The sequence below is a fragment of the Galeopterus variegatus genome, unplaced genomic scaffold, assembly GCF_000696425.1.
Source record: "Galeopterus variegatus unplaced genomic scaffold, G_variegatus-3.0.2 Scaffold5884, whole genome shotgun sequence".
NCBI classification, from domain to species: Eukaryota; Metazoa; Chordata; class Mammalia; order Dermoptera; family Cynocephalidae; genus Galeopterus; species Galeopterus variegatus.
In genome coordinates, this window is record NW_007731995.1 from 1,627 (window position 1) to 26,876 (window position 25,250).

General features: G+C 53.6%; 1 protein-coding gene across 1 annotated transcript; it reads left to right on the plus strand.

The window, feature by feature from the left end:
• Nucleotides 1-609: 609 nt before the first annotated feature.
• On the plus strand, nt 610-23,123 carry PADI6 (peptidyl arginine deiminase, type VI). Its single transcript, XM_008590158.1, has 16 exons — nt 610-701; nt 1,259-1,436; nt 4,156-4,228; nt 6,493-6,563; nt 7,057-7,168; nt 7,920-8,045; nt 12,537-12,715; nt 12,976-13,079; nt 15,900-16,011; nt 17,238-17,345; nt 17,550-17,704; nt 18,236-18,389; nt 18,491-18,614; nt 19,760-19,830; nt 21,164-21,325; nt 22,661-23,123. Exons 1-16 carry the CDS (start codon nt 610-612, stop codon nt 22,892-22,894), a joined length of 2,055 nt encoding a protein of 684 aa, XP_008588380.1. The 3' UTR covers nt 22,895-23,123.
• The last annotated feature ends 2,127 nt before the right edge of the window (nt 23,124-25,250 follow it).

Sequence of the window (25,250 nt, forward strand, 5' to 3'; positions counted from 1 at the left end):
GGGTCCAGGAATTTGCAAGGTTAACAAGTTCCTCTGGTAACTTTGCAACCACCAGAGCATCAGACCCTCCAGTCAGTACTTTGCTGGTCTAACTCTTCTCTTCGGTTGCCAGGAAACACACATCCTGGAACTGAGGGCCTGGAGCTGGGGATGTTGCCACACACTGCCATCCTGACCACTGCCCCCTACAGATATTTGCTTTTGGCAGCTTCCAGATGAGTCCTCCAATACTATGGCCAAGTTGACCAGTCCCAGGCACCAACTCCCAAAGGCCATCTTGCTCCCAGCTGAAGGCCAGAGACTCCTAAGCAACCAGCCTCAGACAACCTGGGTCTGAAGGTCTGCAGGCATGAGCTGCCTAATAAATTAGTGGTGAAGGAGTTCTGACTCCACCTGCTCCTCTCCACCTGCCCCACCCCCACAGCCACCAGGAAGCTTCAGTGGAGAAAATCAGTCACACCTGGGCATACCTTAATAAGGGGGCGGATTGGTGCGACCCTGACCCCATAACAGGGGAGGGCAGGGCAAGCCCTAGGGTCATTTGAGGTTGCTGTGCTGAGTGAGGGTCGTGGTGCAGGCCTGAGGGTGGTCAGCTTGGAGGACCACAACATGTCCTTCCAGAGCATCATCCACCTGTCCCTGGACAGCCCTGCCCATGCTGTTTGTGTGCTGGGCATGGAGATCTGCTTGGATCTCAGTGGGTGAGGCACAGGGGGTGCTCTGCCAGGACCAGCTGGGGGGTGGGCCTGGGCAGGGAGTGGGGGCTTCTCTTCTTTGCGTGTTACAGTCGGTCCCTCCTGACTCCTACAAATGGGGGCCTCAGCATGGAGGCGACCTGCTCTCAGAAGGCCTTGTCTTCCCCAGAGTTACAGTGCAGACCTCCTGAGTGCCATACCCTGTTCTTTTTCCTGCAGGCATTCCTTGTGGCTCAGACAAATGGCTCTTCCCTCTTTGGGATTTAGTGGTTGGGGGCTTATACATAAGCTGTAGCTTTAGAAATTTCTAGAGCATCTGTAGGAGGGTGGGTCTGGGCTGGAGCTTGTCAGAGGGAAAACACAGGGACCCTGGGAGAGAGGGGTGGCAGGAGTAAGGCTGAAGTTGTTAGGTCTCCAAAGCCTCCCTGACTGGCAGGCCTCTGCCTCAGCACCCTGGGGAGAATAAGAACATGGGGTCTGGCCCCCACCATGCCAGATACTTTCTAGGCTGAGAAGGTGAGTCTCCTGTGCCCTGAAGTCTGTCTCCTTGTTGGGCAAACCAGGTGTGCCCCGCAGAAGTGTGAGTCCTTCACCATCCGTGGCTCTGGGGGGATCTTGATCGACGTCTCCAACACGGTAATTACAGAGGAGGAGAATGCCACTGTCTGGTGTCCTCTGTTGGATCCCACGTACGTGCTAGTGAAGATGACATCACCCAGCCCTGCCGTGGATGAGGACAAAGTAAGCCTGGGGAAGAAGTGAGGGGGCATCTCCCATGGGTGGGACCTAGTGCAACCACTGGGGTCTCCCTCCCGGCAGCTGACAGGCTCTGAATGTGTGAAAAACGTGGTGTTGGGTGTTTTGCATGTCTGACCTTACTCCATGCTTGCAACAAACCTGTGAGGTGGGCACTGTATGACCCCACTTTACAGATGAAGAAACTGAGGCACTGAGTGAGGGGACTGCCCTACCCCAGCTGGTAACGAGCAGAACTAGGATTCAAGCTGAGCGTGCCTGTGCCTGTCCTGTGTGCTCCTGACGGCAAGGCTGTGCTAGCTTCCAGTCTAGCTGCTGTTCAAGTCTGGCTTAAAGTTTTAGCAATGTCTCAAATGGACTTCTTGGCTATGGCAGTCCTTCTAGAAGGTAGAAATCTTAATGAAGTCTACGAGCTAACATGTACTAAATGCATACTATATACTAGATATCTTGAACCATGTTTATGGGGTTGGCCTCTACTGTCACTTTACAAATGAGGAAACTGAGGCACAGAGTGCTGTAGCTAAACCTAAAAAGCAAAACTAGAGTGGGGTAGACCCAGGATTTGAGGCCAAGTCTGTGCTGTTTCTCCTGGGTGAGCTGTCTCCTTAGTGGGGCACCTGTGGGGAGGTTTGCCTCCACCTGGCAGAACAGGCTGCTAGTGTCACCGTGGACAAGGTGGCAGTGGTGGTGCTTCTGTGGTAGGAGCAGATCACTTGTTCAGAGTGAGGTGGTCAGTCCCGGCTGCAGATAAGAACCACCAGGGTCTTTCTAACACCCAACCAAGGCTGCACCTCCTACCAATTAAATCAGAACCTCTGGGAGTGGAGGACCCTGGCCTCTGTAGTTTAAAGCTCTCCAGCTGATTCCAATGTGGAGCCAGGAGCGAGAACCACCAAAGCAGCAGTCCAGGACTCGGGGGAGCTCACAGCAGAAGGACTTGTTAGAGTTGTCTGCTGGTGGTTGGCGGATAGTTGAGCTGGGATGGCAGATGGGTAATACACATGCCCATCTATGCCCCGTGCCAAGGTGGGCAATTCCCTAAGAGGCAAGCGGTACACTTAGATAAGAACTAAGAATCTTCTAGATGAGAACTGAGGCCCTGATGTGTCCCAGCTGAGCCCAGACCACCTGAGAACTGTTCTCTGCCCAGGGCTCAGCCTCCAGCACCATCAGGAGTGGTCAACAGAGTGAGATGCTGACCTTGGACTAAAGCTTCTGTTCAGGAACAGGTGGTGGATCCGTGCACAAAAACGTGGCCTTCACTAACGGCTGGATCTCTGCATCATGATGAAGGCCTCATGGTCAGGGCCAATGGCTGAAGGACAGGTCTTCGTCTGAAGTATAAAGGCTGCTCTGGAAACAAAGGCTGATGCAGGACACAGGAAAGACTGAGTTCCAATTCCTGCCCCACCTGGGGTGTCCTGTTTCCTTTTGAGTGAGCAGATTAAGCCATCAGCCCCAATTTCCACACTGCCCACCTCATGGAATAACGGGTTGGGGTCCTGGGAGGGTGGGTATAGCAGGGAAGACATGCAGTGTGGCTTAAAGCTTGGGCTCCAGAGCTGGATAACCTGGATTTAGATCCCATGCCACCCCTTTCTACCTGAGTGGTACAGGGCGACTACCTCACTTCCTCTGCCTTTGGAGTACATATGGACCCCACCTGGATGGGCTGTTGTGAGCCTAAATGTAGAAGAGGTGGGAGGGATTATGGCAGGTTTAAATGCTCAGGGGACTTAACTCTCAGTGCTAAGTGTGGTGCTGTGGTCCTTGTGATATAGGAGGTGCTCAGGTTTCAGGACTCGCCTCTGGGTTTCCGGCCACTCCCTGAGGTCCCAGGCCCCCTCCTCTGAACTCTCCCCTGGAGAAAAGTTACTGTTGCCAACTAGACCTATTTTCAGCACTAACAGGGAAGATGAGACCACAGGGGCTGGCTTATGCAAATCCAGTGGCTGGGCATGCTCAATGGAGAGCACAGAATATTCTTGAATAAGCCTGGTGCATGTGAAAGGGTCTGACCAATGAACATGCTCCAAGAAGAGACCAACTGAGCATTTGTAAAAGTACATGTTATATAATTGGGAGCCACCCCTTTAATTGAATATTCATTAGATAGAGAAACTATAAAAGCCAGATCCCAGCCAAAAGCAGGGCTTTTACTCACTTTCCTGGAGGCAACCTGCTCTCTGCCAGCTGAGGCATTTATACCTTGATACTTTGTATCAAACTTACTTTCAGCAGGCGGCTGCTCACTCTCTTGATCCAGCCTGCACTTTGTACTGAACTTTAAATATGTTTTTCTTTTTGTGTTAGACTTGATGTCCGTCCTGAACTTACTTTTGTGTTAGACTTGGCGTGGACCCTGCTCAGTCTCTGGAGCTGTGCAGTGCACTCTCCGTGGAACCTGCATTTCTTATCTGTTACATTAAACCTGTTCTCACTGTCTGCTGTGACTCTGCCCTTGAGTCCTCTCCTGTGGTGGAGTCAGGAACCTGGTAAGAGGACTAGATGGCTTGTGGCCGACTGCTGAGCCCCCGGATCCTACCTCCGACATCACTTGTACCAGCTCGGTGAGACAGCGGAAGCTCAGCTGTAACATGAGCCCAAGGTTACATGCCTAGACCTGGGCACGTGGCCCAGGGCTCTGCTCCTGATCCCTGCCCTCTGGTGCTCCCATGGGTTCTGGGCACTGTCTCCACAGGTTTTGGTCTCATATTATCGGCCTGACAAGGAAGTCCCCGCGGCCACTGCTGTGCTGTACCTGACTGGCATTGGTGAGTATTGCTCCCACCAGGAGCCTGGGGACCAGCCCACTGCTGGAGAGGAGGGTGGTCTGTGCAAAATCAATAGGAGCTACAAGCAGCTCTCCCTGTAATAACATGCCTCCTCTGGGTCCTGAATGGATTAACTCAAGATACCCACTGACACATCCCCTCCTCAGAGCTCAGCCACTTGTCCCTTGTCCTCACTGCTGACCTGACTTCCTAGAATAGAAGCAACCAGGACTCCCACGGGTTACTGTCGTCTAACCACCTACTCATGTCTGGTACCTATGTTCTATGTCTATTACATCTACTCTTAAACCTGATTTTATGTTGTTTTTAAACATTCTTCCACCTCCCTGCCCCTTGGAAGCTCTCTGTGGGTCCCTAATGTCTCCTCGCTTTCTCTTGAGTCTCCTCAGATCAGACACCTGCCACCAACAGCTCTTCTTGAGGACTCTAGTAACTTCTACCTCACTAAGTCCAGTGGTCGACTCATCTTCCTCTACCTTGACCTGTCAGCAGTACCTAACATAACTGCTTACCCTGTCCTGACTCACTCCACTTGGAATACTTTAGGGGTCCTGCCCTTGTCCCCCTGTTTCTTGGAGTCCTTTGCTGCATCTTTCATTGCCCCCAGCTGGTCAGGGCAGTGTTTCTGGGCTCAGGAAGCCTGTCATGTAGCCCTGCAGGTCATCTATAGACTATTCCCAAAACTGCCTCTAGCCAGGCATCTTCCTTAAACTTGACTTGGGTATCTCCTGTCCAGCGTAACTTCTTGAATGTCTAAGACATCTCAAACAATGTATCCCAAATTGAACTGATTCTCTCTACCTCCTAAAACCCATTTTTCTGGTCTTCCCCATCACAGTAGATGGAAGCTCTCTTTCTAGCAGTTCAGACCAGTAACCTTGGTCTCAGCCTTATTCTCTTGCTCCATGTCACTTCGTGGAGCTTGTTGGTGTTACCTTAAGTTTAGCTGGAATCCAGCAACTCACCGCTTCCAATGCTCACCCTGGTCCAAGCCACCATCCCCTCTTGCCTGGATCACTGCCAGGTCTCCCAGTGGGGTTGGCTGCTTCCACACTTGACCTTCTCTGGGTCTAGTCTTGATGTGGCAGCCAGCGTGGCACATCTTTAAGAAGATATCAGTTTGAAGCCTCCCACCTGTTTCCGTACTGCTCGGATTAAAGCCAGAGTTGCTATTACCTGCAAAACCTCCCTGAGCCAGCCCCACCCTAGCCCTGACCTCACGGCCTGTTACTCTTCTTTTTCATCCTGCTCTGGGCACTATTGGCTTCTTTGACCCTTGAACTGCCACCTTCCTGTTCCCTCTAGTGGCTTTTACCCCAGATATTAACACGGGTGATTTTCTTGCCTCTGTCAGGTCTCTGTTCACATTTCAGCTTAGACTTCTCTAATCATCTAAAACTGAAATACCCTTGCCCGGTGTCCCTCTGTTTCCCATGGCACTTGTTACCATCAGGCACGATACGTATTTATTCACCCCCTGCCACACGTGTGCTAATGTAAGATCCAAGGAGATGGGCTTCTGTCTCGCAGGCTGCTATATCCCTAGGACCAAGAACAGAGCCTGGCTTGTGGCTGGCATCAGGTCCCTGAGCATCTGGGTGCCAGCTGCTGGGGAGGTCTGTGCTCATGGCCCTGACATTCCAGGTGGGAAATACCATGCCAGATGACAGCTAGGAATGAAAAAGACTGGCGTGAAGCCACATGGTGGTCAGTTGTATGGTGGAAGGGACAGGAGGTGGTATGTAAGGCATTAGGGGCAGCTTCTGTGGTGATGCTTGGGTGGAAGTCTGGATTCTTATGCTCTTAAGGGAGTTGGGATTGTCATGTACTGAGCCCTTCCTATGTCTTAAAGCACAAAGAGTTTTCTAGAAGGCTAGGGAGGTAGGCCTTCCAAGTAGGAATTGCCTGAATAGAAGCTGAGAGAGGGTATCGGGGAAGGGGGGGGGAACAAAAAAAAAAAAAAAGAAGCTGAGAGAGGCATGAGATGGCATCGAGACCACAAGGGACTGGTTTTGAGAGTTCTTGGGAGGTTAAGGTAGACATGTGAATACTCGGGCCTCTCCAGGCTGGCTTGTGAGAAGCAGCCACCTTTGAGGAGGCTTCCTGTTCCTAAGCTGAGAGCAGGCCAGAAGGCCGGATGGCCCCAGTGCCAGGCGTGGCAGCCCTATGGGGATTCCCTACAGCTTTGAGGTTCCATCCAGCTGGTCTGGGTCACTGAGACACACCCTTCCTTCCCATTTCAGAGGTCTCCCTGGAGGCAGACATCTACCGCAGTGGGCAAATCGGGACACCAAGCAACAAACAGGCTGACAAGGTGAGGCTTCCAGCAGAAGGGTACCAGGGCTGGTGAGCCAGACCTGGCCCACAGACCAACTTTGACCTTGAGAGTGTCTTGTAAGTCAAACTGCTGCAAATACAAGTCAGAACTGTTGAAATACGTCTCTGGCTTGTTAAGAGTGTCCAGTGACACTAGGCTCCTGTCCTAGCCTGGCCGTGCAGTCGACTAGAACAGTGAGCTGCAACCTTCAGGTGGGACATGTGTCTTCCAGTTTGCCTCCGTCCCTGCTTCCCCTGACACTGGACAGGGTGGGTAACTGGTAACCTGTGTCCACCTTTTCCCACTTCCTTAGCCCGCTTACCTGATGTTGCCTTCCTGTTCCTACAGGTACTTGGCCCCACATTCTGTTCTAGGAGTCCCTGTTGCCCTGGAGAAAGGCGTGGCCCTGCCCCCTCATGTGAGGTGGCATCTGAGAAGTAGAGGATTTCCTTGGCTTCCTCCTGAGCCAACACTTTTTTCTCATTTGCAGAAAAAATGGGTCTGGGGCCCCGGTGGTTGGGGTGCCGTCCTGCTTGTGAACTGCAGCCCTGCTGACATGAACCAGCTCATAGACAAGACCAAGAAAGTGTTCTCGTCAGAGGGTAAGACCTGAGACCATCTCCACCTGTCCTCCTCAGGTTCCCTTCTGCTCAGACCTCGCTGCCCTACTCCTCAGCATGTACAGATTCCAGGCTGATGGCCCTCTCTGGGCTGATCAAATCTTTTGTTGTGGCCTGATGCTGTATAACTGGGAAGGGAGAGCTCACATGATCCTGTGGGAACAGCATGGGTTTTGTGGTCAGGTCCAACTGCTGCTTCCTGGCTGTGACCCTGAGTGTATTAACTTCCTTGATCTTGTTTTGCCACCTGTATAATGGGGATGATACAGTTGGCCTCACAAGGTGGTTAAGAAGACTAAATGAAGACAAAAGAATGTATGAACTTTCTAAAGATCCTCTTGTTGCCTGGGGCAGGAACCCGGACAGTCTTAGGCAAAAGCAGTCAGGTCCTGACTTGTGGTTGGGACCAGGGTTCTAGGCCTTAGTAGGAGAAGCGGATGTCTTGACTCACATCAAGGCTGGAGGTGAACCCTCACTGGACTGACTGTGCCAGGCCATGTTTTGCATGTTTGTGGGGACCACGGGATAAATGCCATCCTCACTCAGAAGTGGACTGGAGTTGGCAACTTGCTTGTGGCCACATAAGGAACAGGCAACCTGGGCCACAGCAAGAGGCAGAGGGTCTTAGTGCTCTGTATACAAGTCGCCCACCCCCGTTCCTACTGATCTTTCCTCCATCCCTGCAGTACTAGCCTCTAGAAGCCCCTGAACTTTTGCCTTGTCTTTTGCCCAGAAATAAAGAATCTGTCCCAGATGACACTGAATGTCCAGGGACCCAGCTGCATCCTAAAGAAATACCGGCTGGTCCTACACACCTCTAAGGAAGAGTCAAAGAAGGCGAAAGTCTACTGGCCCCAAAGTGAGTGTTCCTGTGCCAGCTCCAGCCTCACCTGTTCTCCCAACCTGCTCGGGTGGGTTGTGCCCACAGCCACTCCTAGCAGAGTCCCCGTCAGAAGCCTGCTGGAGACCTAAAGCTGCAGGTCAGGGCTGTTGGGGCTGGACTTGTATCCCTGGGACTCTCTGGCTGCCACTCTTGGCATAGAATAACTCTATATGCATGGGTGAGTTATTGTACCTCCAAGCTGCTTTCTCCATCTGTAGAATAGGGGTGGTGATGCCTATCCTGCAGGACTCTCATAGATGGAAGAAGAGAAATGCATAATAGCTAGAATGGTAGCTATCACCTTACATAGATTAGATAACCTCTTCTCCCAATAACTCCTGTCAGAAGAATCCATCTTAATTCTTAACCAAGATCCCATTATACTAAATCTCCAGAATTTAGAGGCCAAGAAGCTGGAATGGGAGCTACAATAGCACCTGTTTCCCAGCCACCACATTGTTCACTGCTTGTCTTTAGCCCTTATCTCCCTGGGAGCAGGTGGCACACCCTAGCCCAAAGGCCTAGAGGGCTGCTGGTTTACAAGGTAGACATGTCCAACTCCAGCACAAATGCCCCTACACAAGTCTTTTGACTTCCCTTAACTGGCTTAGGATTTAATGCCTCTACATATCTTAAATTGGGATTTAACTCTGCTTCTGGAGGCATATACCAGCATGCTACCTCTTAAAAAGCCACACTTCATGGGGCCGGCCTGGTGGCGCACTGGAGAGTGCGCCGCTTGTGAGCGCGGCAGCGCTCCCGCCGAGGGTTCGGATCCCATGTGGAGACCGGTTCCTGCTCACTGGCTGAGCGTGGTGCAGATGCAACACCGAGGGTTGCAATCTCGTTGCCGGTCCCCGGTACGGGCGCAACACCGAGGGTTGCGATCCCGTTACCGGTCAGTTAAAAAAAAAAAAAAAAGGAAAAGCCACACTTCAGCTGGCAACTGGGGAGCTGTGTGGCATATGATGTGCTCGTTCTCGGGAGACCATCTCTTGCACTGGTGAGCATGCCTCTGATACTTCCTCACCTGTGCTCAGGGAACTTGGCTTCTCCATCTCTTCTGCAGGCCCAGGTCACGGCTGGACTTAGAAGTGACCTGTGACTAGTCAGAAAGGGCAGCCCAGTTGGATGTGGCTCTTCTACATGTGAGCAGGGAGTGAGCCTTAGAAAGCCATGGGTCTAGGTCTGGTTCAGACCATGAGGGCTACTTGGGCCCATGAGGCTTACAAGTACAGACCACTCTGAGGCTGGCTGGGCCATACGGTCCTTGGAGTCCACCCAGGAGGCCACCAACTCGTATAGCCTGCTAAAGGTGCCACACTTCACGTGGGTCATAGGGACTTTCTTTTTTTATTAAAGCTTATTCAAGAATCTAGGACAGGGGAACACAGCACACTGTGTCTTAACGAGCCCCCCAGGTGACTCTGAAACATGCTAAAGCTTGAAGAACTAGTCAAAGATGTAGTGAAGCAGTCTGAAGAAACTTCCAGAGATAGAAAGCCAGAGCATAGGGCTCTAGAACAAAGTAATGGAAGCCTTTCGGGAAGGCAGTGCTCACCCATGGCTAGTGCTGTTGATAGACTAAGATGCCAGAGCCAATGGTACAGTCATGGTCTTCAAAATGAGTTATTAGTGACCCTGACAAGGACAATGGGGTATAAAGGCCAGGTTGAAGTTGGCAGGCATGGTGAATAGAGACCGTGGAAGGAATTTGCCAGAAAGAGAAATGTGTGGTGGTAATAACTGGAAGGGCTGGTGTGGAGTTGGGGGCATCTGAGGCCTCTCAGCATGGTGGTTTCTCCCGCTGCTCAGGTGCAGGAGTGAGTTTTAAGGACCTGCTCTAACCAGAGGTGAAGCTTTCCCAGGCAAGCACGTTGACAGGTTGTAGGAGTCGACAGCATGTCCAAGGGAGTGGATATAGTGATGGGTCTTTGAAACTGAGAGGAGGAGAAGGAGTGAGGATGGAGGCTGGGAATCAGCAGTGGAAAGATCTGGGGCTGGGGTTGGAGAATCGTGAGGTGGGAGTACAGGCGAGCTAAAGAGACCAGAAGGAGTTAAGTCTGTCTTGGCGATGGTGTCTAGTCCATGCCACAACCATTGAAATAGGCATCTGAGGTCAAGTGTAAGGTGATACAGAACTAAAGTTCATTGGAATAAGGTCAAGGCCATCAGAATGTCTGAATGGTCTGGTCTCTAGTGTCAAGTACCACTGACGACAGTGGCGGAGGCAAGCCAGTGCTGGGCCGGCCCACAAGGGACAGGAGGATAGCCGCCAATTGCAACAAGGAAGGGGGGTGGGTGGCATGGTCTGATTGTGTACGCCTCAAAGGGACCAGGAATTTTTTTTTTGTCTTTTTTCGTGACCGGTAAGGGGATCGCAACCCTTGGTGTGGTGTCGCCCACACCGTGCTCAGCCAGTGAGCGCACCGGCCATCCCTACATAGGATCCGAACCCGCAGCGGGAGCTTCGCTGCGCTCCCAGTGCTGCACTCTCCCGAGTGCGCCACGGGGCCGGCCCAAGGGACCAGGATTTTTGAGCAATGAAGAGAAATGGTCTAGAAGTGCCAGTAAAAAGTGAAGAGGGTGCCCACCCCACTGGTGGTACATGCCAGGTAGGAGACGGCTCAGCTCAGACTGTCAGTGTTCCCTCTGCCCTGAGGATCCAGCTTTGCAAGGATAAACACATTACCCACTCCCAAAGCCTGCTAGGGCAGGTGGACAGCAAGCCAAGAACCAAGCAGGGGCTGGGGGAGCCCTTTAAGATCAAGGGTAGGGAGAGTTGGAGGGTAGCTGAGCCCTGAGCAGCAACAGGGCCGGGCTTGTGAGCACTGAGGGCAGGAAGGACCTTCTGGGTAAAGGTGGCTGTGGTCCTGGGTCATGAGGCTCTGGCCTCCCTTTCTCCCCTTGACTGTATAGTGAGGATAACAAGCACCTGCCTCGGAAGGGTTGTGACGATGCAAGTGAATCCAAGTCTATGGCACCTTTCATGGTCCCCGGTGAGGCAGGTGCACAAGGCAATGTTAGCTGTGCTTGAAAACAACCAACCTGATATGAGAGAAGGCCCCGAGAGGGTCCGCCACAGGAAAAGACAGCTGGATAGGAGCTTGTGGCAAGTAGACCAGGACCCTCTCACCTTTCCCACAGTGAATCACCTTCAGGTAGAACCGCCAATGGGAGCCCAGGTCCCCAGGACAGTAGAAGGCCCTGGGGCCGCAGCAGCTCTTGGGCTGGGTGGCAGCCAGCCACAATCCAGTCCCTGTAACTGGGAACTCCGCAGTGGGCTAGCTGACCCATAGCAAGTTGAGGACTATGTCTGTATGCTGGGGAATTGCAGGGGTCGTGGTGGGGGAAACTGCCTTATCCAGCTTCACCCCCACGTGGCCTGGCTTAGGGCCAGTGAAGAAGCTTCCAGGCAGACTAGAGCAGGAGTCTGCATGGAGCATTTGCAGCTGGCCTGGCTGCCCTCACAGCCAGTCGCAGAAACAGGACTGAGGCCAGGCCTGCGGCCACCCAGAGCAAGAGGCAGCGCCTGACGCAGGGATGGCTGTGGCCATAGCAGCAGTCATCTGAAATGTAGAAGAACTGGAGACAAAGGCAGCTGGCATGTGCTGGGCAGACCTGAGGGTTTGCTGCCCAGATCTTTAAGGGTCTTGGTGGTCAAGATAAATCTACTTCAGGATTCCCTGGACCCCCAAAACACTCCACCAGGAGCTTTAGGCAGGAATAGCCATGGTCAGGACTGCAGCTGCCCCATCAGGAGTAGAAGAGGAAGACAGATGGTCACAGGCCAGGCAGGCAGAAGTTCGAGTGGGCCAGGTAGAAGAAGCTTGGTGGCCTTGGGCGAGGGTGATCTAGAGACATACGCTGTGTATAGTCAACTTCCTTCTGGTCTCTTCTGTGCAGGGTTTTGTATGTAATGACCTAAAAACTACAGAGAAATAGGCTTCTTGTGTATAATCCCAAGAGTGCTCGGTTTCTATAGAAACCCTCTATGGAGGTGTAATCTATCCAATACGGTTCTCACTGACTCTTCTGGTGTCAGTGTCTGACCTCCTCAGGTGAGTCTTCCAAGCCCACCTTAGTACGCTCAGTTTCTCACCTTTAGGACTTCATGATATTCTCCCAAAAGTTGGATTTGTGGTTCAAAGCGTGGAAACGCCTACCATGAGTCTACACCCTGGACCGAGTGCCTTGAAGGCAGGCATCGTCATCCGAGTCCCCACCTCCTGACGTGTAACAGGTCTTCAAAGTCTGCTGGTGAACAGCCGCCCTTGTTTGTGAGCAGGTAGCTGGCTGTGTGCTCAGCTCTGAGTGCTGTGAACACAGGGCGAGCCAGCCAGTGCTCTCCTGGCACCCGCAGCCTGGGTTCTGACCTGAGGAATGAGCTGATGCCCTTGGCCATCCAGTGTGGTGACTGGCACAGGGCTACTTCACTTGCTTGTCTGTCCCTTTTCTCCTTCCTAGAAGATGGCTCCAGTACCTTTGAGCTGGTGCTGGGGCCTGGCCAGCATAGCCACACCTGGGCCCCTCTTGAGAACCAGCTGAAGGAGACCTTCTACATCGAAGCTCTTGAGTTCCCGTCCTCCACCTTCTCGGGCCTGATTTCCTACTCTGTCTCCCTGGTGGAAGAATCTCAAGATCTGGTATGTTCCCAAGTAGACAAGGAGCCCTTAGACTAAAGAATAGGTATATGTGGTGGTAGGGGGAGTATCTCCCACAGGTGGGCAGAAGACAGGGGAGACAAGGCTTGGTGGGTAGAGCTGGGGTTTTGGGAAAAAGCTGCAGAAGACAGGTGGGACCCAGCGGTGGGTTGGGCTGAACCACCGGAGGCCTGGGGAGCGGTGAGAGGGGAGGGAACAGGTGTAGAACCGGGTCACTGACAGCGCCTTGTCTTATCCTGCAGTCGATTCCAGAGACCCCAGTGTACAAAGATACAGTAGTATTCCGGGTAGCTCCCTGCATCTTTCTTCCCAGCACCCAGATGCCTCTAGAGGTATACCTGTGCAGGTAAGAAACCCTCAGGCTGCCTGTAGCAGGCAGTTCTCATAACTAAAGCTCTCTTCCTGTATGCAGGGTGGGGTGGGCAAAGGTGATTAAATGTCTTACCAGGACAGTGAAACCCTCCAATTTGAACTGTTTCAAGACAGTCACCTGATATGTGTCCGAGTTCTCCCAAAGCTAGGGACAGAGCAGTGAACAAGGTGGTCTCGCCCTCCCCCTAGCTCCATTCTCATGGGGGTCAGATAGCAGGCATGATGTCGGGTGGTGTCACGTGCTATAAAATAGGGCACAGATGGAGTGGTAAGGACAAGAGGGTTCCAGGGAGAGTACGGCGCCTGTGGAGCCCGAAGAGAACAGGTTAGACCAGAGGGGGACGGGGCCAGCACGAGCAGGGTCTAGTGCACCCTGGCTATTGGGGCAAGGCCTCTGGGGCTGTAAAAGACCCCGAGCGCGGTGGCTTAAAGCCACCTTTCCCTCACCTGGATGCCTGCAGGTAGAAGGGTGGCGCTGTTCCCCCATTGTCACTTAGGGGTCCTGGTTCCTTTCAGTCTTGTGATGCTTTTCCCTGGTGACATCTTCATCTTTACGATAGAGCCTGGGCACGGGCACTTCCTAGGCCCTAGGAAGGGGAAAGAACCAACGTCTAGGCAAAGCTGCCCGTGTGTTGCTGCTGGGGGTCCAGAAGTCTGAACCACTCCTGCTCCTGGGCCAGCAGCCTGCAGAGGCACGGGAGGGTCACGCCCGGCTGCAGAGGGGCCAGCAACAGGCTCTCGCTTTGTGGCCATGGCCTGTGGAGAAGGGGAGAGAGGATCCTGGCAGGTGCAGCCAGTGTGAAACCACCAAGAGTTCTGTCTGCACCATCACGCTGACCATGGGGGGAATCGGGTATGAATAAAAGGCAGGAGACACAGCAGCGCTCAGGCCAGGGTGGTAAAAGCACAGCGGTGGGACCCAGGATCGTTGCCGACTCCATACCAGCCACCTCCAGTTATTTCGGCCGCCCATCTCCTCTCTGGCAGTTTCCTTACTTGAAGATTCTTTCTAAGGTAGGAGGCGAAGGATAATACTGGTAGGAATGATCCAGCAGAGAAGGGGAGAACTGACAGGAGGGAAAAGGTGGCCGCAGAAACCCAGTAGGGAGGACGGGTGTAAAAGGACTGGCTGGCCTCAGTGGGCACAAAGCCAGCTCGCCACTGTTCCAGGAGGGAGCACAGAGAACTAAGGAGACGTCAGGAGGGCTGGACCACGCTAAGGATGACTTAGAGAGACCAGTCACCATGGGCTTCTCAAGCTATTCTCAGTAACTTGAGTTCTAGGAGATAATAGAACTGGGTCTAACTGGGGTTGGGGGTTTTGCCAGGCAAATACGCCCAAGGAGGACAAGGGTGTAATCGAAGATGTGGCACAGAGTCACACAGGGTGGAGAAAGTGAAGCAGGGATGGGAGAAAACAGTCAAGGGCCAGAGTCCAGGGACTAGAAGGGGTGACAGGGAGGATGGAGGTCATGGGGCCAGGTGTTAAATCAAGCTTGAAAATAAGATCTTTTCAAGGATCTAAAGAGGCAGCTCATCTACGTGTGGGGGTGGGGGGATTACTAAGGACAGTAGAAGCAGCAGCGGGAAGTCAGGTGAGACCAGAGTGGTTGACCCAGTGTCACAGGAGGGTAGCGTGTGCTGCAGCTGAGGGCGTGTGCGACACAGGCCGTGGTCATAAAGAAGGGAGATGTCCTGGATGTGGCAATAAGTGGCAAGGCCTCCGTGTCCCTCCAGGCCCAGTGGGGCATAGGAGACTAAGAGCTCTCCTGGGGCAGGGCTGCTGGGGAATGGGGCCCACAGGGACGCCAGGTTTCAGGATGAGAAGGGAGGATCTCAGGGAAGACCTAAAAGGATTTTGCTGATGACAGATACCCCAGATCTTTCTACTTTGTCTTTTGTGTCTAAAGGCAGAGGTGGTTCACTCACAGGTGTTCCTGAAACCTGCTGTCCCATCAGGCCTGGTCTTCAGGCACCGCTTGGCCCAACTTAGCCACAGATGACCCATAAGACAGGGCTCCACCCTCAGACTGTTCCAGACCTTGTCGGGCTGGCCAGCTCACCGTAGCCTCTGCACAGACCCGACAAACAGGTTATTTGGAGAAGCAGCGTAGAATGACAATGTAAGCCTTGGACCTGGAACCAGAATAGAATCCCAAGTTTGACACTTCCCAGTGGTGTGATCTTGCTGACAGTCAATTCTTGAAGATCTACTTGTTTGTAACTTAGGTGGTCTTAATATTAGTCTCAAACATCACTGTTCACCCTCAACTAGGAGGGGATACCACTGTGACTCCATGAGCCTGGTGCTGTGTGTCACAGCACTGAGACCCTGGGGTTCAAGGCCCACCCCATGCCACACATATGAACATGACAACCTTGTTGGCCATCTCACGGGGGCACCCAGCTTCTAGACCTCTCAGAGGATAAACATAGCCCCCTTGGGGAAAGAATCAGTAACACCTCTGGGTGGGCTGAGGTGGGAGATCGTGGAGATGGGGGAGAAGGGCACGTGTAAAAGATGACCGAGAGGGAGGGGCGGAGCAGGTTTCTAGCCCCTGCCATGGTGGCCTGACACGGGCGTTTCTGGACCTGACTCTGCCATGAGCTAAACTGAGTGATGCTAGACAAGGTGGGCTCTGAGGTTGGGGGGATAGTTGCTCTGCTTACCCCATCGGTGGGGTACATAACCTCATGACTGAAGGAGGTGCTCTCCCTGCCCTGGGACAGAAAGTTCATGACCACGGGGGGAGCCTCAGAGGCCTCTGCAGCACTGGCTTATCTCCCGTGGCAGAGAACTGCAGCTCCAGGGCTTTGTGAACACAGTGGCAGAGCTGAGCGAGAGGAGTAACAGCCAGGTGGCATCTGTCTACGAGGACCCCAACCGCCTGGGCAGGTGGCTCCAGGTAACACCCCCCCCCCCCCCACACACACACACACCACCTGCAGGGGAGGGGCGGGGGGACTCGGTATGTACCACGTACCAGGAACTTCACAGCTGGCTTGACCTTCAAGGCAGACCTGAGCCTCACTAGTCCTGGTGACTAGCCAGGCTGTTCGCCGTCTTTTAGAAGTTCAGTGAAGGCTCAGATGAAATGACTTGCCCCAGGTGTCTTAAGGGTCTGATGCCTTTGGCTACAGGCTGTCAGGGCTGGGACCAACCACCCTAGGATCCTGCCTGACCCTGCAGAGCACTGAGGCTGGAGCCTAACCCGGCCTCCACTTCTGGAGCTCTCTTCTGCATAAATGCTCAGATTATCGTATGCTGGCTGTGTCATTCTAAGTGCTAGAGGTAAAACAAACAGAACAGACACTGCCCCTGCTGTAAGAAGGGCAGAACTCCAAGTGCTGTGAAAGAAAAATGAGATCGGTTACTAGACCAAATCAGGCAGTTTGGGTAGTCAGGAAAATCCTCAAAAGAGACTTAAGGAAACAAGGCGGTGGCCCTGTGAAGACCAGGGATGGGGACGGATTAGAAGCAGGGACCCCTCGGGCAGAGGGGCAGCAGACATGAAAATGGTGATGTGGGGTGTGCTTGGAGGATTTGTGCAATGGAAGGGCCCCTGTGTCCAGATCATAGCTAGCAAAGGTCAGAGCTAGGCGAGAGCTACGTTATACATCAGGCACCTTCTAAGCCGAGGTGTGGAATGGAAATGAATCCAAAGCAAGATGGGAAGATTTAAAGGCATGAATCCAGATGAACGGTTACAATTTAGGTTCAAAGATCTCTCTGGCTGAGATGTAGGGAACAGATCTCAGGAGGGGCAAAAATAGAAGAGGGGAAACTGGTTGGAAGGTACCGCAGTGGCACAGGGGGGAGATCACGGTGTCTTCCATGTGGTCCCAGATATGAGGTGACTTGAAACATACATGAGGTAGAGCCAACAAAGCTTATTAATGGATCACGTGTGGGAGAAGAGAAGGGAGAATCTGGATGACTCAAGTTTTAAGCCTGAATAGAAGGAGTGACGTCTGAGCTGGGTTTTGAGGGCTGAGCAGGAGCTGGCAGGGAGGAGGGGTTCTTGAGCGCCTGTCTCTGCAGGCGGCCTATGCCCAGGCCCTATGTGGCCGGCACGCCAGGCAGGAAAGTGGAGGCAGTGAGACAACTTCAGCCCATTTCTGTCTCTTGCAGGACGAGATGGCCTTCTGCTACACGCAGGCTCCCCACAAGACGATTTCCTTGATCCTTGACACCCCTCGGGCCGTCATGCTTGAAGACTTTCCCATGAAATACTCACTGGTGTGGGGCTTGGTTTAGCTGAGCTGACCTTGGTCTGACCTCTCAGGCCTGGCTCCTATCTAGAAGTGAAGGGGCACCCAGGGGACAGAGGGTCCAGGTGGAGGGAATGTGGGAGTTTACCTGAGAGTCTAGATTAAGGATAGGACTAAGGCTCAAAGCTAATCTCTCCTAATACCCCTGTGCCCTGGCTGGGTCTCCTTCCAGAGCCCTGGTGTTGGCTATGCATTCCAGTCCACTGAGGACCATAGAGTGGCCAGCATGGATTCCATCGGGAATTTGATGGTGTCCCCGCCTGTCAAAGTCCAAGGCAGAGAGTATCCCCTAGGCAGGATCCTCATTGGCAGCAGCTTTTACCCCAGGTGAGCCCTAGAGACCAGATGGTGGCCAGCTGCCTTACAACTAAAGGAAAGGACCCCCCTGCTAGCTCACCTGGCTTCTACCTGCTTCCTATGTGACTTGGCAGGCCATCTGCTGTGGACCATTTCTTAAGGGTATTTGAGTTTTTGATTCATATTGGAGACTAAAGGTAGAAAACAAATTAGTTTTTGAGCGATCCCAGGGTTTAAGCTGACATAAGCTAAGTGCAGCTGGCCTATTGACCGGCAGGACGTTAGTTCTACAAGACATGTGGTTGAACTTCTTGGTGGCCATTTATCTAAAACCAGCAGATACTTGTGTCCTAGCATTCAGTCTGTTTAGAATCACTTGATTCAGTCCTGAGTTGGGTCGGAGTAAAGGATTCTTAACCACCCCAGCCCCTACAGTCCAGCCACTTCCACCCAGTGGTCAGAGCAGCCAGTTACCCAGAAGTAGCCTGAGACCTACCAAGTAGTGGGCAGCCAACCCTGGCCACGCTGGCTCAAGGGCCTTTCTTTCCATCTTCCTTCCAGCATGGAGGGCCGGGCCATGAGTAAGACCCTCCGAGACTTCCTCGGTGCCCAGCAGGTCCAGGCCCCAGTGGAACTCTTCTCAGACTGGCTGATGACCGGCCACATGGACGAGTTCATGTGCTTCATCCCCACAGACAACAGGGAGGGCAGAAAGGTCTGTGTTGGGGGCTGGAAAGGGTGTGTCCGATCGTGTCTCCTGTGCCTTCTGCCTGAGACCCCCAGAAGCTGGCTTCTGATCCTACTTCTGTCATCCAGGGCTTCCAGCTGCTCCTGGCCAGCCCCAGCTCCTGCTATAAACTTTTCCAAAAGCAGCAGCAAGAGGGCTACGGGGATGCGCTGATGTTTGATGAGGTTAGAGGTGATCAGCTCCTCTCGAATGGTAAGGGAGAGCAGAGTCCCTTCTTCCCCAGGCCCCCTTTCTAGACTGTCACACTCTACTTGGTTACCCTGGGTGGAAAGGATCCCCTGGAAACCTAAGAGCTGATGGAATTACCATATTAGAACATGTTGTTCTATTTTAGGGCTATTCTGGTGGTATTAGGACAATAGACTAGAAGTTCTGGGATGGCCGAGAAGCTGCTAGAATGTATGTGAAAGGGACTTAGTTATCCCAGGGATGGCCCCAGCTGGGGGGAAAACATGCTAATAGTGCCAGTGTCTGAGCTTATTCAGGGAACATGGGGTTAAGTACTTGGGCACTGGGACTGTCTGGGTCTCCTGATCCTTCTTTAGGAGACACGTAAGCGGACAAGCAGAGATGGTGTGGCTGGTGCCATAGCACTTCTGATCTAAATGCTGCGGGAACACAGAAAGGGACATTACATCCCCAGGAAAGGGGCGGGGTGTTGGGATGTTTTCTAGACCCTCGGTACTCAGTGTGGTCTGAGGACCAGCAGTTTCAGTACCACCTGGGAGCTGGAAGTAGAGGATTCCTGCCCTACTTCAGACCTCTTGAATGTCTTTGGGGTGGGGCCCATGAGACTTCTGGTCCTAGAAGCACCATGGAAGGGGACATTTATTGAGCATGAGCCACATGCCAAGGGCCTGTCAGCTCTGAGGTAACATACCAACTGAATTGGGCATCCCTGTCCCAAAGATTAGGAGCAAAGCTAATGTCACCAGTCAAGGTTGCAGGTAGAAGGTGGCCAGGTCATATAATGCAGAGATACCCATCTGAGGTGAGCAGGGGCCAATATCGCCGTGTCAATGTGCTTTAGGCTGCCTCCCTCAAAGCCTAGCATAGGCTGCTCCCTCTCATACCAGGGACAGAGTGGCCAGTGGCAATAAAAGTCCTTCCTGGACTTTCTGGTGTGGACCCTGGTCAGTCCTCAGATACGAGAAATTGAACCCATGGGAGGGGAGGGAGGTAGGGATGTCCTTGGAGACTAGCCAGGCCATTCAGCATAGTCACTGGCCCAAGAATACCCTAGGTGGCTATGCCCAGGGTCCGAGTGTGCCCAGCTCTGGGCCGTATTGCCCACTCCCTGACCTATAGGCCTGCCCACCCTCTCCTTCCTCCTGCAGGGAGGGAGGCCAGAACCATCGATCAACTTCTTGCTGATGAAAGCTTGAGAAAGCAGAATGAATATGTGGAGGTAGGGGCCAAGGATGTGGGGGACTTTCTCCCAGACGGGGCTGGCACTGCAGGTCCTGCAGTAAGGTTCTGACCTGCTCCTCCTTGGGGTGGGAGGATCTGCCATTTCCTCCGGATCCTGATACAGGCCTGGATCCGGGGCCGTGGCCAGTTGTAAACCAGCATAGGGAGGTTAGAGGAGAAACAGGAGAGTCATGTCTCTGGAACCAAAGATAAGGCAAATGCACCTTACGCTTGAAAGAGACCAGAAAGCACATGGTAACAAACAACCTTACAAGGTGCTAACCAAAGATGGCTGAGGGCCTGGATCTAGACTCCTGGGGTGAGCTGTGGACACAGAACGGGGGATGGCATGTCAAGGACAGATTCTGCTGGCTTAGCAGGTTTTAAAATGTACTGTCCTCCTTGGAGAGGCCCACTCCCCTACTTGTCTAAGAAGCTCTTAGTATCAGACTCGGAAGTAGACCAGGCCCTTAATGTTTCCTGAGTGAAGGGACCATCACGGAAGGAAGTCCTGACCTGGTGTTCGGGGTCACCAGGCCTTCAGAAATTTTAGAATATGCTTCATTGGCTGTGAGAAAAGCACAGGGTCCCCAAAAGAGAGTATCCAACTCCTAGAAGGTGAAGCTGGGAAGGGCAATTTCTTGCCCAAGGTCACACAGAACAAAACTGCTTTTTGCTCACTGGGTCCCTATTGCTCTTAGGCAGGAGTATTTCACAGCATGCAGCACCCTGACCTTTGTAAGAATAGGGAGGGTCTCCTGGCATAGCAGGATGGGGACCAGCGGAGTATGGGGCAAAGACAGCATGTCCGAGCCCCTGATGAGTCATCCTGGGTATGGTGGCCGTGAGCCTGCATCATATCTCAAGACCTGGGGAGATGCTCAGGTGTTGGGCTTCAGCTGGTCTGAGTGTGGAAGTGCCGCAGGGATGGGGGACAGCTGCTCAGGTCCCTTCCTGAGGAAGAAGAGCATAGTGTCTAGGCCTGAGGGCTCGCTCTTGCCCTCCCCAGCCCTCTGCCATTGCCCAGGTCCCCCACTCTGGGCAGGATTAAGGGTTAAGGGGGCCACGTGGTACAGTAGAGTCAGGACTAGTAGCTGCATTAATGCTGACCAGCTGTGGGATCCTGGTCCCTCACACCAAGCCCTTTCTCTGAGCCCCCACTTCCCCTTGAAAAGGGGACCATGCCTGCTTCAGAGAAGGCTGGCAGGGCCTGCAAGGTGGCTGCGCAGTCAGTGATGAGAAGGTGGCAGCTGCTTCCGGCCACTGCCCATTTTCGGTGGAGGAGGAAGGAGGCTTCTCAATTCCTGAGGAGCTCACTTCTCTCCCTACAGAAGTGTATTGGCTTAAACCGTGACATCCTGAAGAGGGAGCTGGGCCTGCTGGAGAGTGACATCCTCGATGTCCCCCAGCTCTTCTGCTTGGAGCCACTGACTAACGTCCCCTCCGACCAGCAGACCAGGAAACCCTTTGCGAGGCCATACTTCCCTGACCTGGTGAGGACACGGGTGGGCTGGGAGTCCCTGGCTGGTACCCCCTGGCTGGTACCCCCTGGCTGGTACCCCCTGGCTGGTACCAGTGCTGTCTGATGTCAGGTGACTTCTGTCCATCGTTCATATTTCGATTCTTCCCCAAAGAGGCTTCTCTCACCACTCCTCACACCTACACCCGGGGGCTGTGTCAGGCTCCTGTCTCGCTCCCAGAGGGCTACACTGGGCTGCAGGGCTCAGGGCACGGCAGACCGTGGTGCCTACAAGGAGGCGAGGTGAGGTGCGGGCCCTGCCCTCCCTCTGTTAGGGAAGTCCCAGCCCAGGGAGCAGGTGAGCTGGGCCTGAAGGCTGGGTGCCTCCCAAGCAGGTGTCCTGGGCCAAGTGCTTTAGGGCCTCAGTCAGCTAATCCTCAGTCAGAAGGGGTAGATCCGTGAGGCCCACTTCAGAGATGGGGATGCCAGAGTCAAGGCTGCTGAGCCATCTGCTGGCAGTGAGACCTTGAACAGGGTCCAGAGCAGCAGCGTCTGGTACATGGAGGTGCTCAAACATGTAGAATAATGTTCGATTTCTAGAGTCTAAACCAGAAGTGGGGTAGTGGGAGACAGGGTTTGAGGAGGTGATTACAGGCGATCCTGCTATGCCAACTGCAGCTTACATCCGACTCTTCTCACACAACCACCGTGACCTACTGTAGGCATTTTAAATGAATTCTGAGGCACTTGAGTGCCTCAGTTCCTTAAACACTTGCAGACCTCCTCTCCAGGCCCCGGGGACTACTGGACAATCAGGCATGGGTATCTTCCAACCTTATCAGATCAGTGTGGCCCTCTGGGCATGAGACAGGAGCCCGACACAGCCCCTGGGTGTAAGCGTGAGGAGTGGCAGGAGAAGCCTCTTGGAAGATTATCAATATGAAAGATGGACAGAAGTCACCTGACACAGCTGGGCCGAGGGGAGAACATGCTAGCAGAGGCAGCAGGAATATGGCACGTCCGAGAGTAAAAGCCAGGACGATAGAAATATAGTAGAAACTGGGGAGTCTGTAGAGCCAGATGGTGGCCAAGCGGGACGTTGGTCTTGCTATTGAGAAACACACTGGGAGTCATCGGAGGGTTAAGCAGAAGCCAGCTGGATTTTGTTCTGGTTCATGACGTTTGCATGAGCACAGGCCTGGGGAATGGGGTCTCTGCCTGCTATAGCTGGTCTGGCCCAACCACACAGAGGTGGCGGCTGGGTTTCCCTTGTGCTTAACCCTATGGCTCTCCTGACTTGGAAGAAGGTAGGGGCCTTTCTTCATGTCTCTGAGCCCTGTCCATGCCTCACCCACCCTGTCTCTGACAGCTGCGGATGATTGTGATGGGCAAGAATCTGGGGATCCCCAAGCCTTTTGGGCCCCAAATCAAGGGTACCTGCTGCCTAGAAGAAAAGATCTGCCAGTTGCTAGAGCCCCTGGGCTTCAAGTGCATCTTCATTGATGACTTTGACTGCTACCTGACTGACATTGGAGACTTCTGTGCCTGTGCCAACATCCGCCGGGTGCCCTTTGCCTTCAAATGGTGGAAGATGGAGCCTTAGACCCAGGCCCTGGAGCTGCTGGCTCTGCCCCAGCGTGAACAGCCCAGGGTTTCATGCAGCAACATGATTTCAGGCAGTACACCCCTTCCTTGCCCTGTTCATCAGATTCGGTAGAGTGGCAAACGCCACCAGCTCGAACCCCCCCAGGGGAAGGAGGAGATGGAAAACTGTCTTCAGCTAAGACGTGTTCACTAAATTAGCCAATAAAGCTCTAGCTGTTCTGAATGCATTTTGGCTGTAGCCTCTTTGTTCTGGGGAAGGGAGTGAGTGATGGCTGAGGATAAAAAGCTTGGCCACCCATGGTGGCCCCCTTGTGCAGGGGCAGGGATGTGGCCAAATGTTGAGCTGTTGTCCCTCCCTCTCTAACTGCTTTGTAGGAGGAAGTAGTTGGACTCAGATCATTCAAATGCTTCTCCAAGCACCTGACAATTTGGATCCAGATTCCAGAGCCCAATGTGACAGACTCCAGGCTGGGGGAGGGGAGGCCTCCCCCTGGGCCTGGTAGGAGCTGGAGGAGGCCCGGTCGGGAATGGGCAGCTGCTATCAGGCTCTTGTCTCCTTGGGGGTCTGCAGCTGTGGCCTGAGGGACAAGGTATGGTAGGGGCAGACCTGGGCTGACTTGTTAAGCCTGAAGTGCCCAGGAGAGGGCCCAAAGCCGCTTATTTCCATGTCTGACCACCCCATATTAATGGCGCAGACACTGTTAACACAAGTGAGTCACTGAGAAGGTTTAACAACCACTGCGGCTCTCCCCTGCTACCCCCCCCCCCCCAATGAAGACCTCCAGGACACCCTCTAGTCCTCAGGACAGGCCCTGAGAAGGGAGCTGACTGGTCCGTGCCCACAGTGAGTCAAAGAGCTGAGCCCCAGGGCTGTGGGCAGCAGGCAGGGGTGGCTGTTCTGTCTGCTGGGGCTGTGGGACTAGGTGTGCCTCCTGGCTGGGGGCCCCCATCCTAGGCTGTACCTGGCTACATGGCGGCCGGTTCTGCAGGGGCTCCCTGCTCCGGGTTCCCATCAAAGTCAACAGCCCATGGAGGGCTGGTCACGTGCTGCCTCAGTTTCCCAGCCTGTAGAATGAGATCACGTCTCCATGGGGTTAGTGTAAGAACGGAGTGCATGTGCAACCTTTGGCACAGCACAGCCATCATGCAAGCACCTGCATAAACAGTGTGTGTGACCTGGCTGTGTGCCTGGCACTGTGCAGAACAGTTCATTTTAGCCATCTCAACAGCCTAAGATGGGTTCTACTGTCCCCATTTTACAAACAAGAACTGTTCATATGTGACTTGCCCAAGGCCACACAGCTAGGGCAAAGCAGAGCTGGGATCTGTAGCCTGAGTTCTCTGTACTGATGACTTGGGTGGGAGCTAGGTGCACAGGCTCTGGATCAGGTGTGGGTTTTAATCTAGGAGTCACTCTGGCTCTGGCGGAGTGCCAGCCACCTCTGAGCAATTTATGGACAGCATCTTGTTAGTCTGCGCACAGTGACTCAGGGTTTATGGTCTGCACTGCTGAGAATGTTGTATTCGTGGTTGTGTCCCCTACAACAGCCTGGGGCTCTGATGCAGAACAGGCCTCCAAGTGACTCTCAAGGATGCGAAGGGATGGATCAGCTAACTAGGGCTTAAGCTGCCACTCGAGAAGCCACTATGCATTTCCAGAGAAGGGGACTTTGGATCCCAAGGGCTGGGGTTCTCTTAGGAAGAGGGGGAGTAGGGAGCCCTGGGGCCAGAAGGGGGACAGGGAATGTACACTCTCCCACCTGCCACCTGCAGGGACCTTTCCTGGGGAACTCACCCACCTCTGCTAAGGGCTGCCTGAGGGTGGGGGAGTTCATTCCTGTCCTGAGACCCTAACTAATCCCTCAACCCAGGGCTTTTCAGGCCAGCCCTGGGCCCTCCCCTCCTGCAGGGAAGTTCCCACAGGAGGCCTTGGCAGGCTCGGCCCCCTCTCTCTGGCTGCTCCTAGCAGCATGACCCCACTGGGCACCTCCTAGAGGTGTCCTTGTTAGTGTACACCTACAGCAGACAGAAAGCTGGGCTCGCCTGGCCTACACAATGTTGGAAATTTCTCTAAATTAGGCACTGGCAATTAATCCGAAGTCTGGATTTTCGGCTCCTGCTGACAAATCATTAGACTTGGCCACCCTAGGCTCACAGCTGAAGCCACACTTGCCACACCCTCTAGAGAAGATGTGCTCCAACAGGCCCCAGGCCCTGCCACTTCCCAGTGTCCCACCTACCCAGGCCAGGGGTCACCTGGCACCACCCTTGCACTACTGTCCTTCTAGTGAGGGAGGGAAAGGACTGTACCTGTCAGAAACAAGCTAGACTAAGGGCTTCATGCCTCAGTTTCC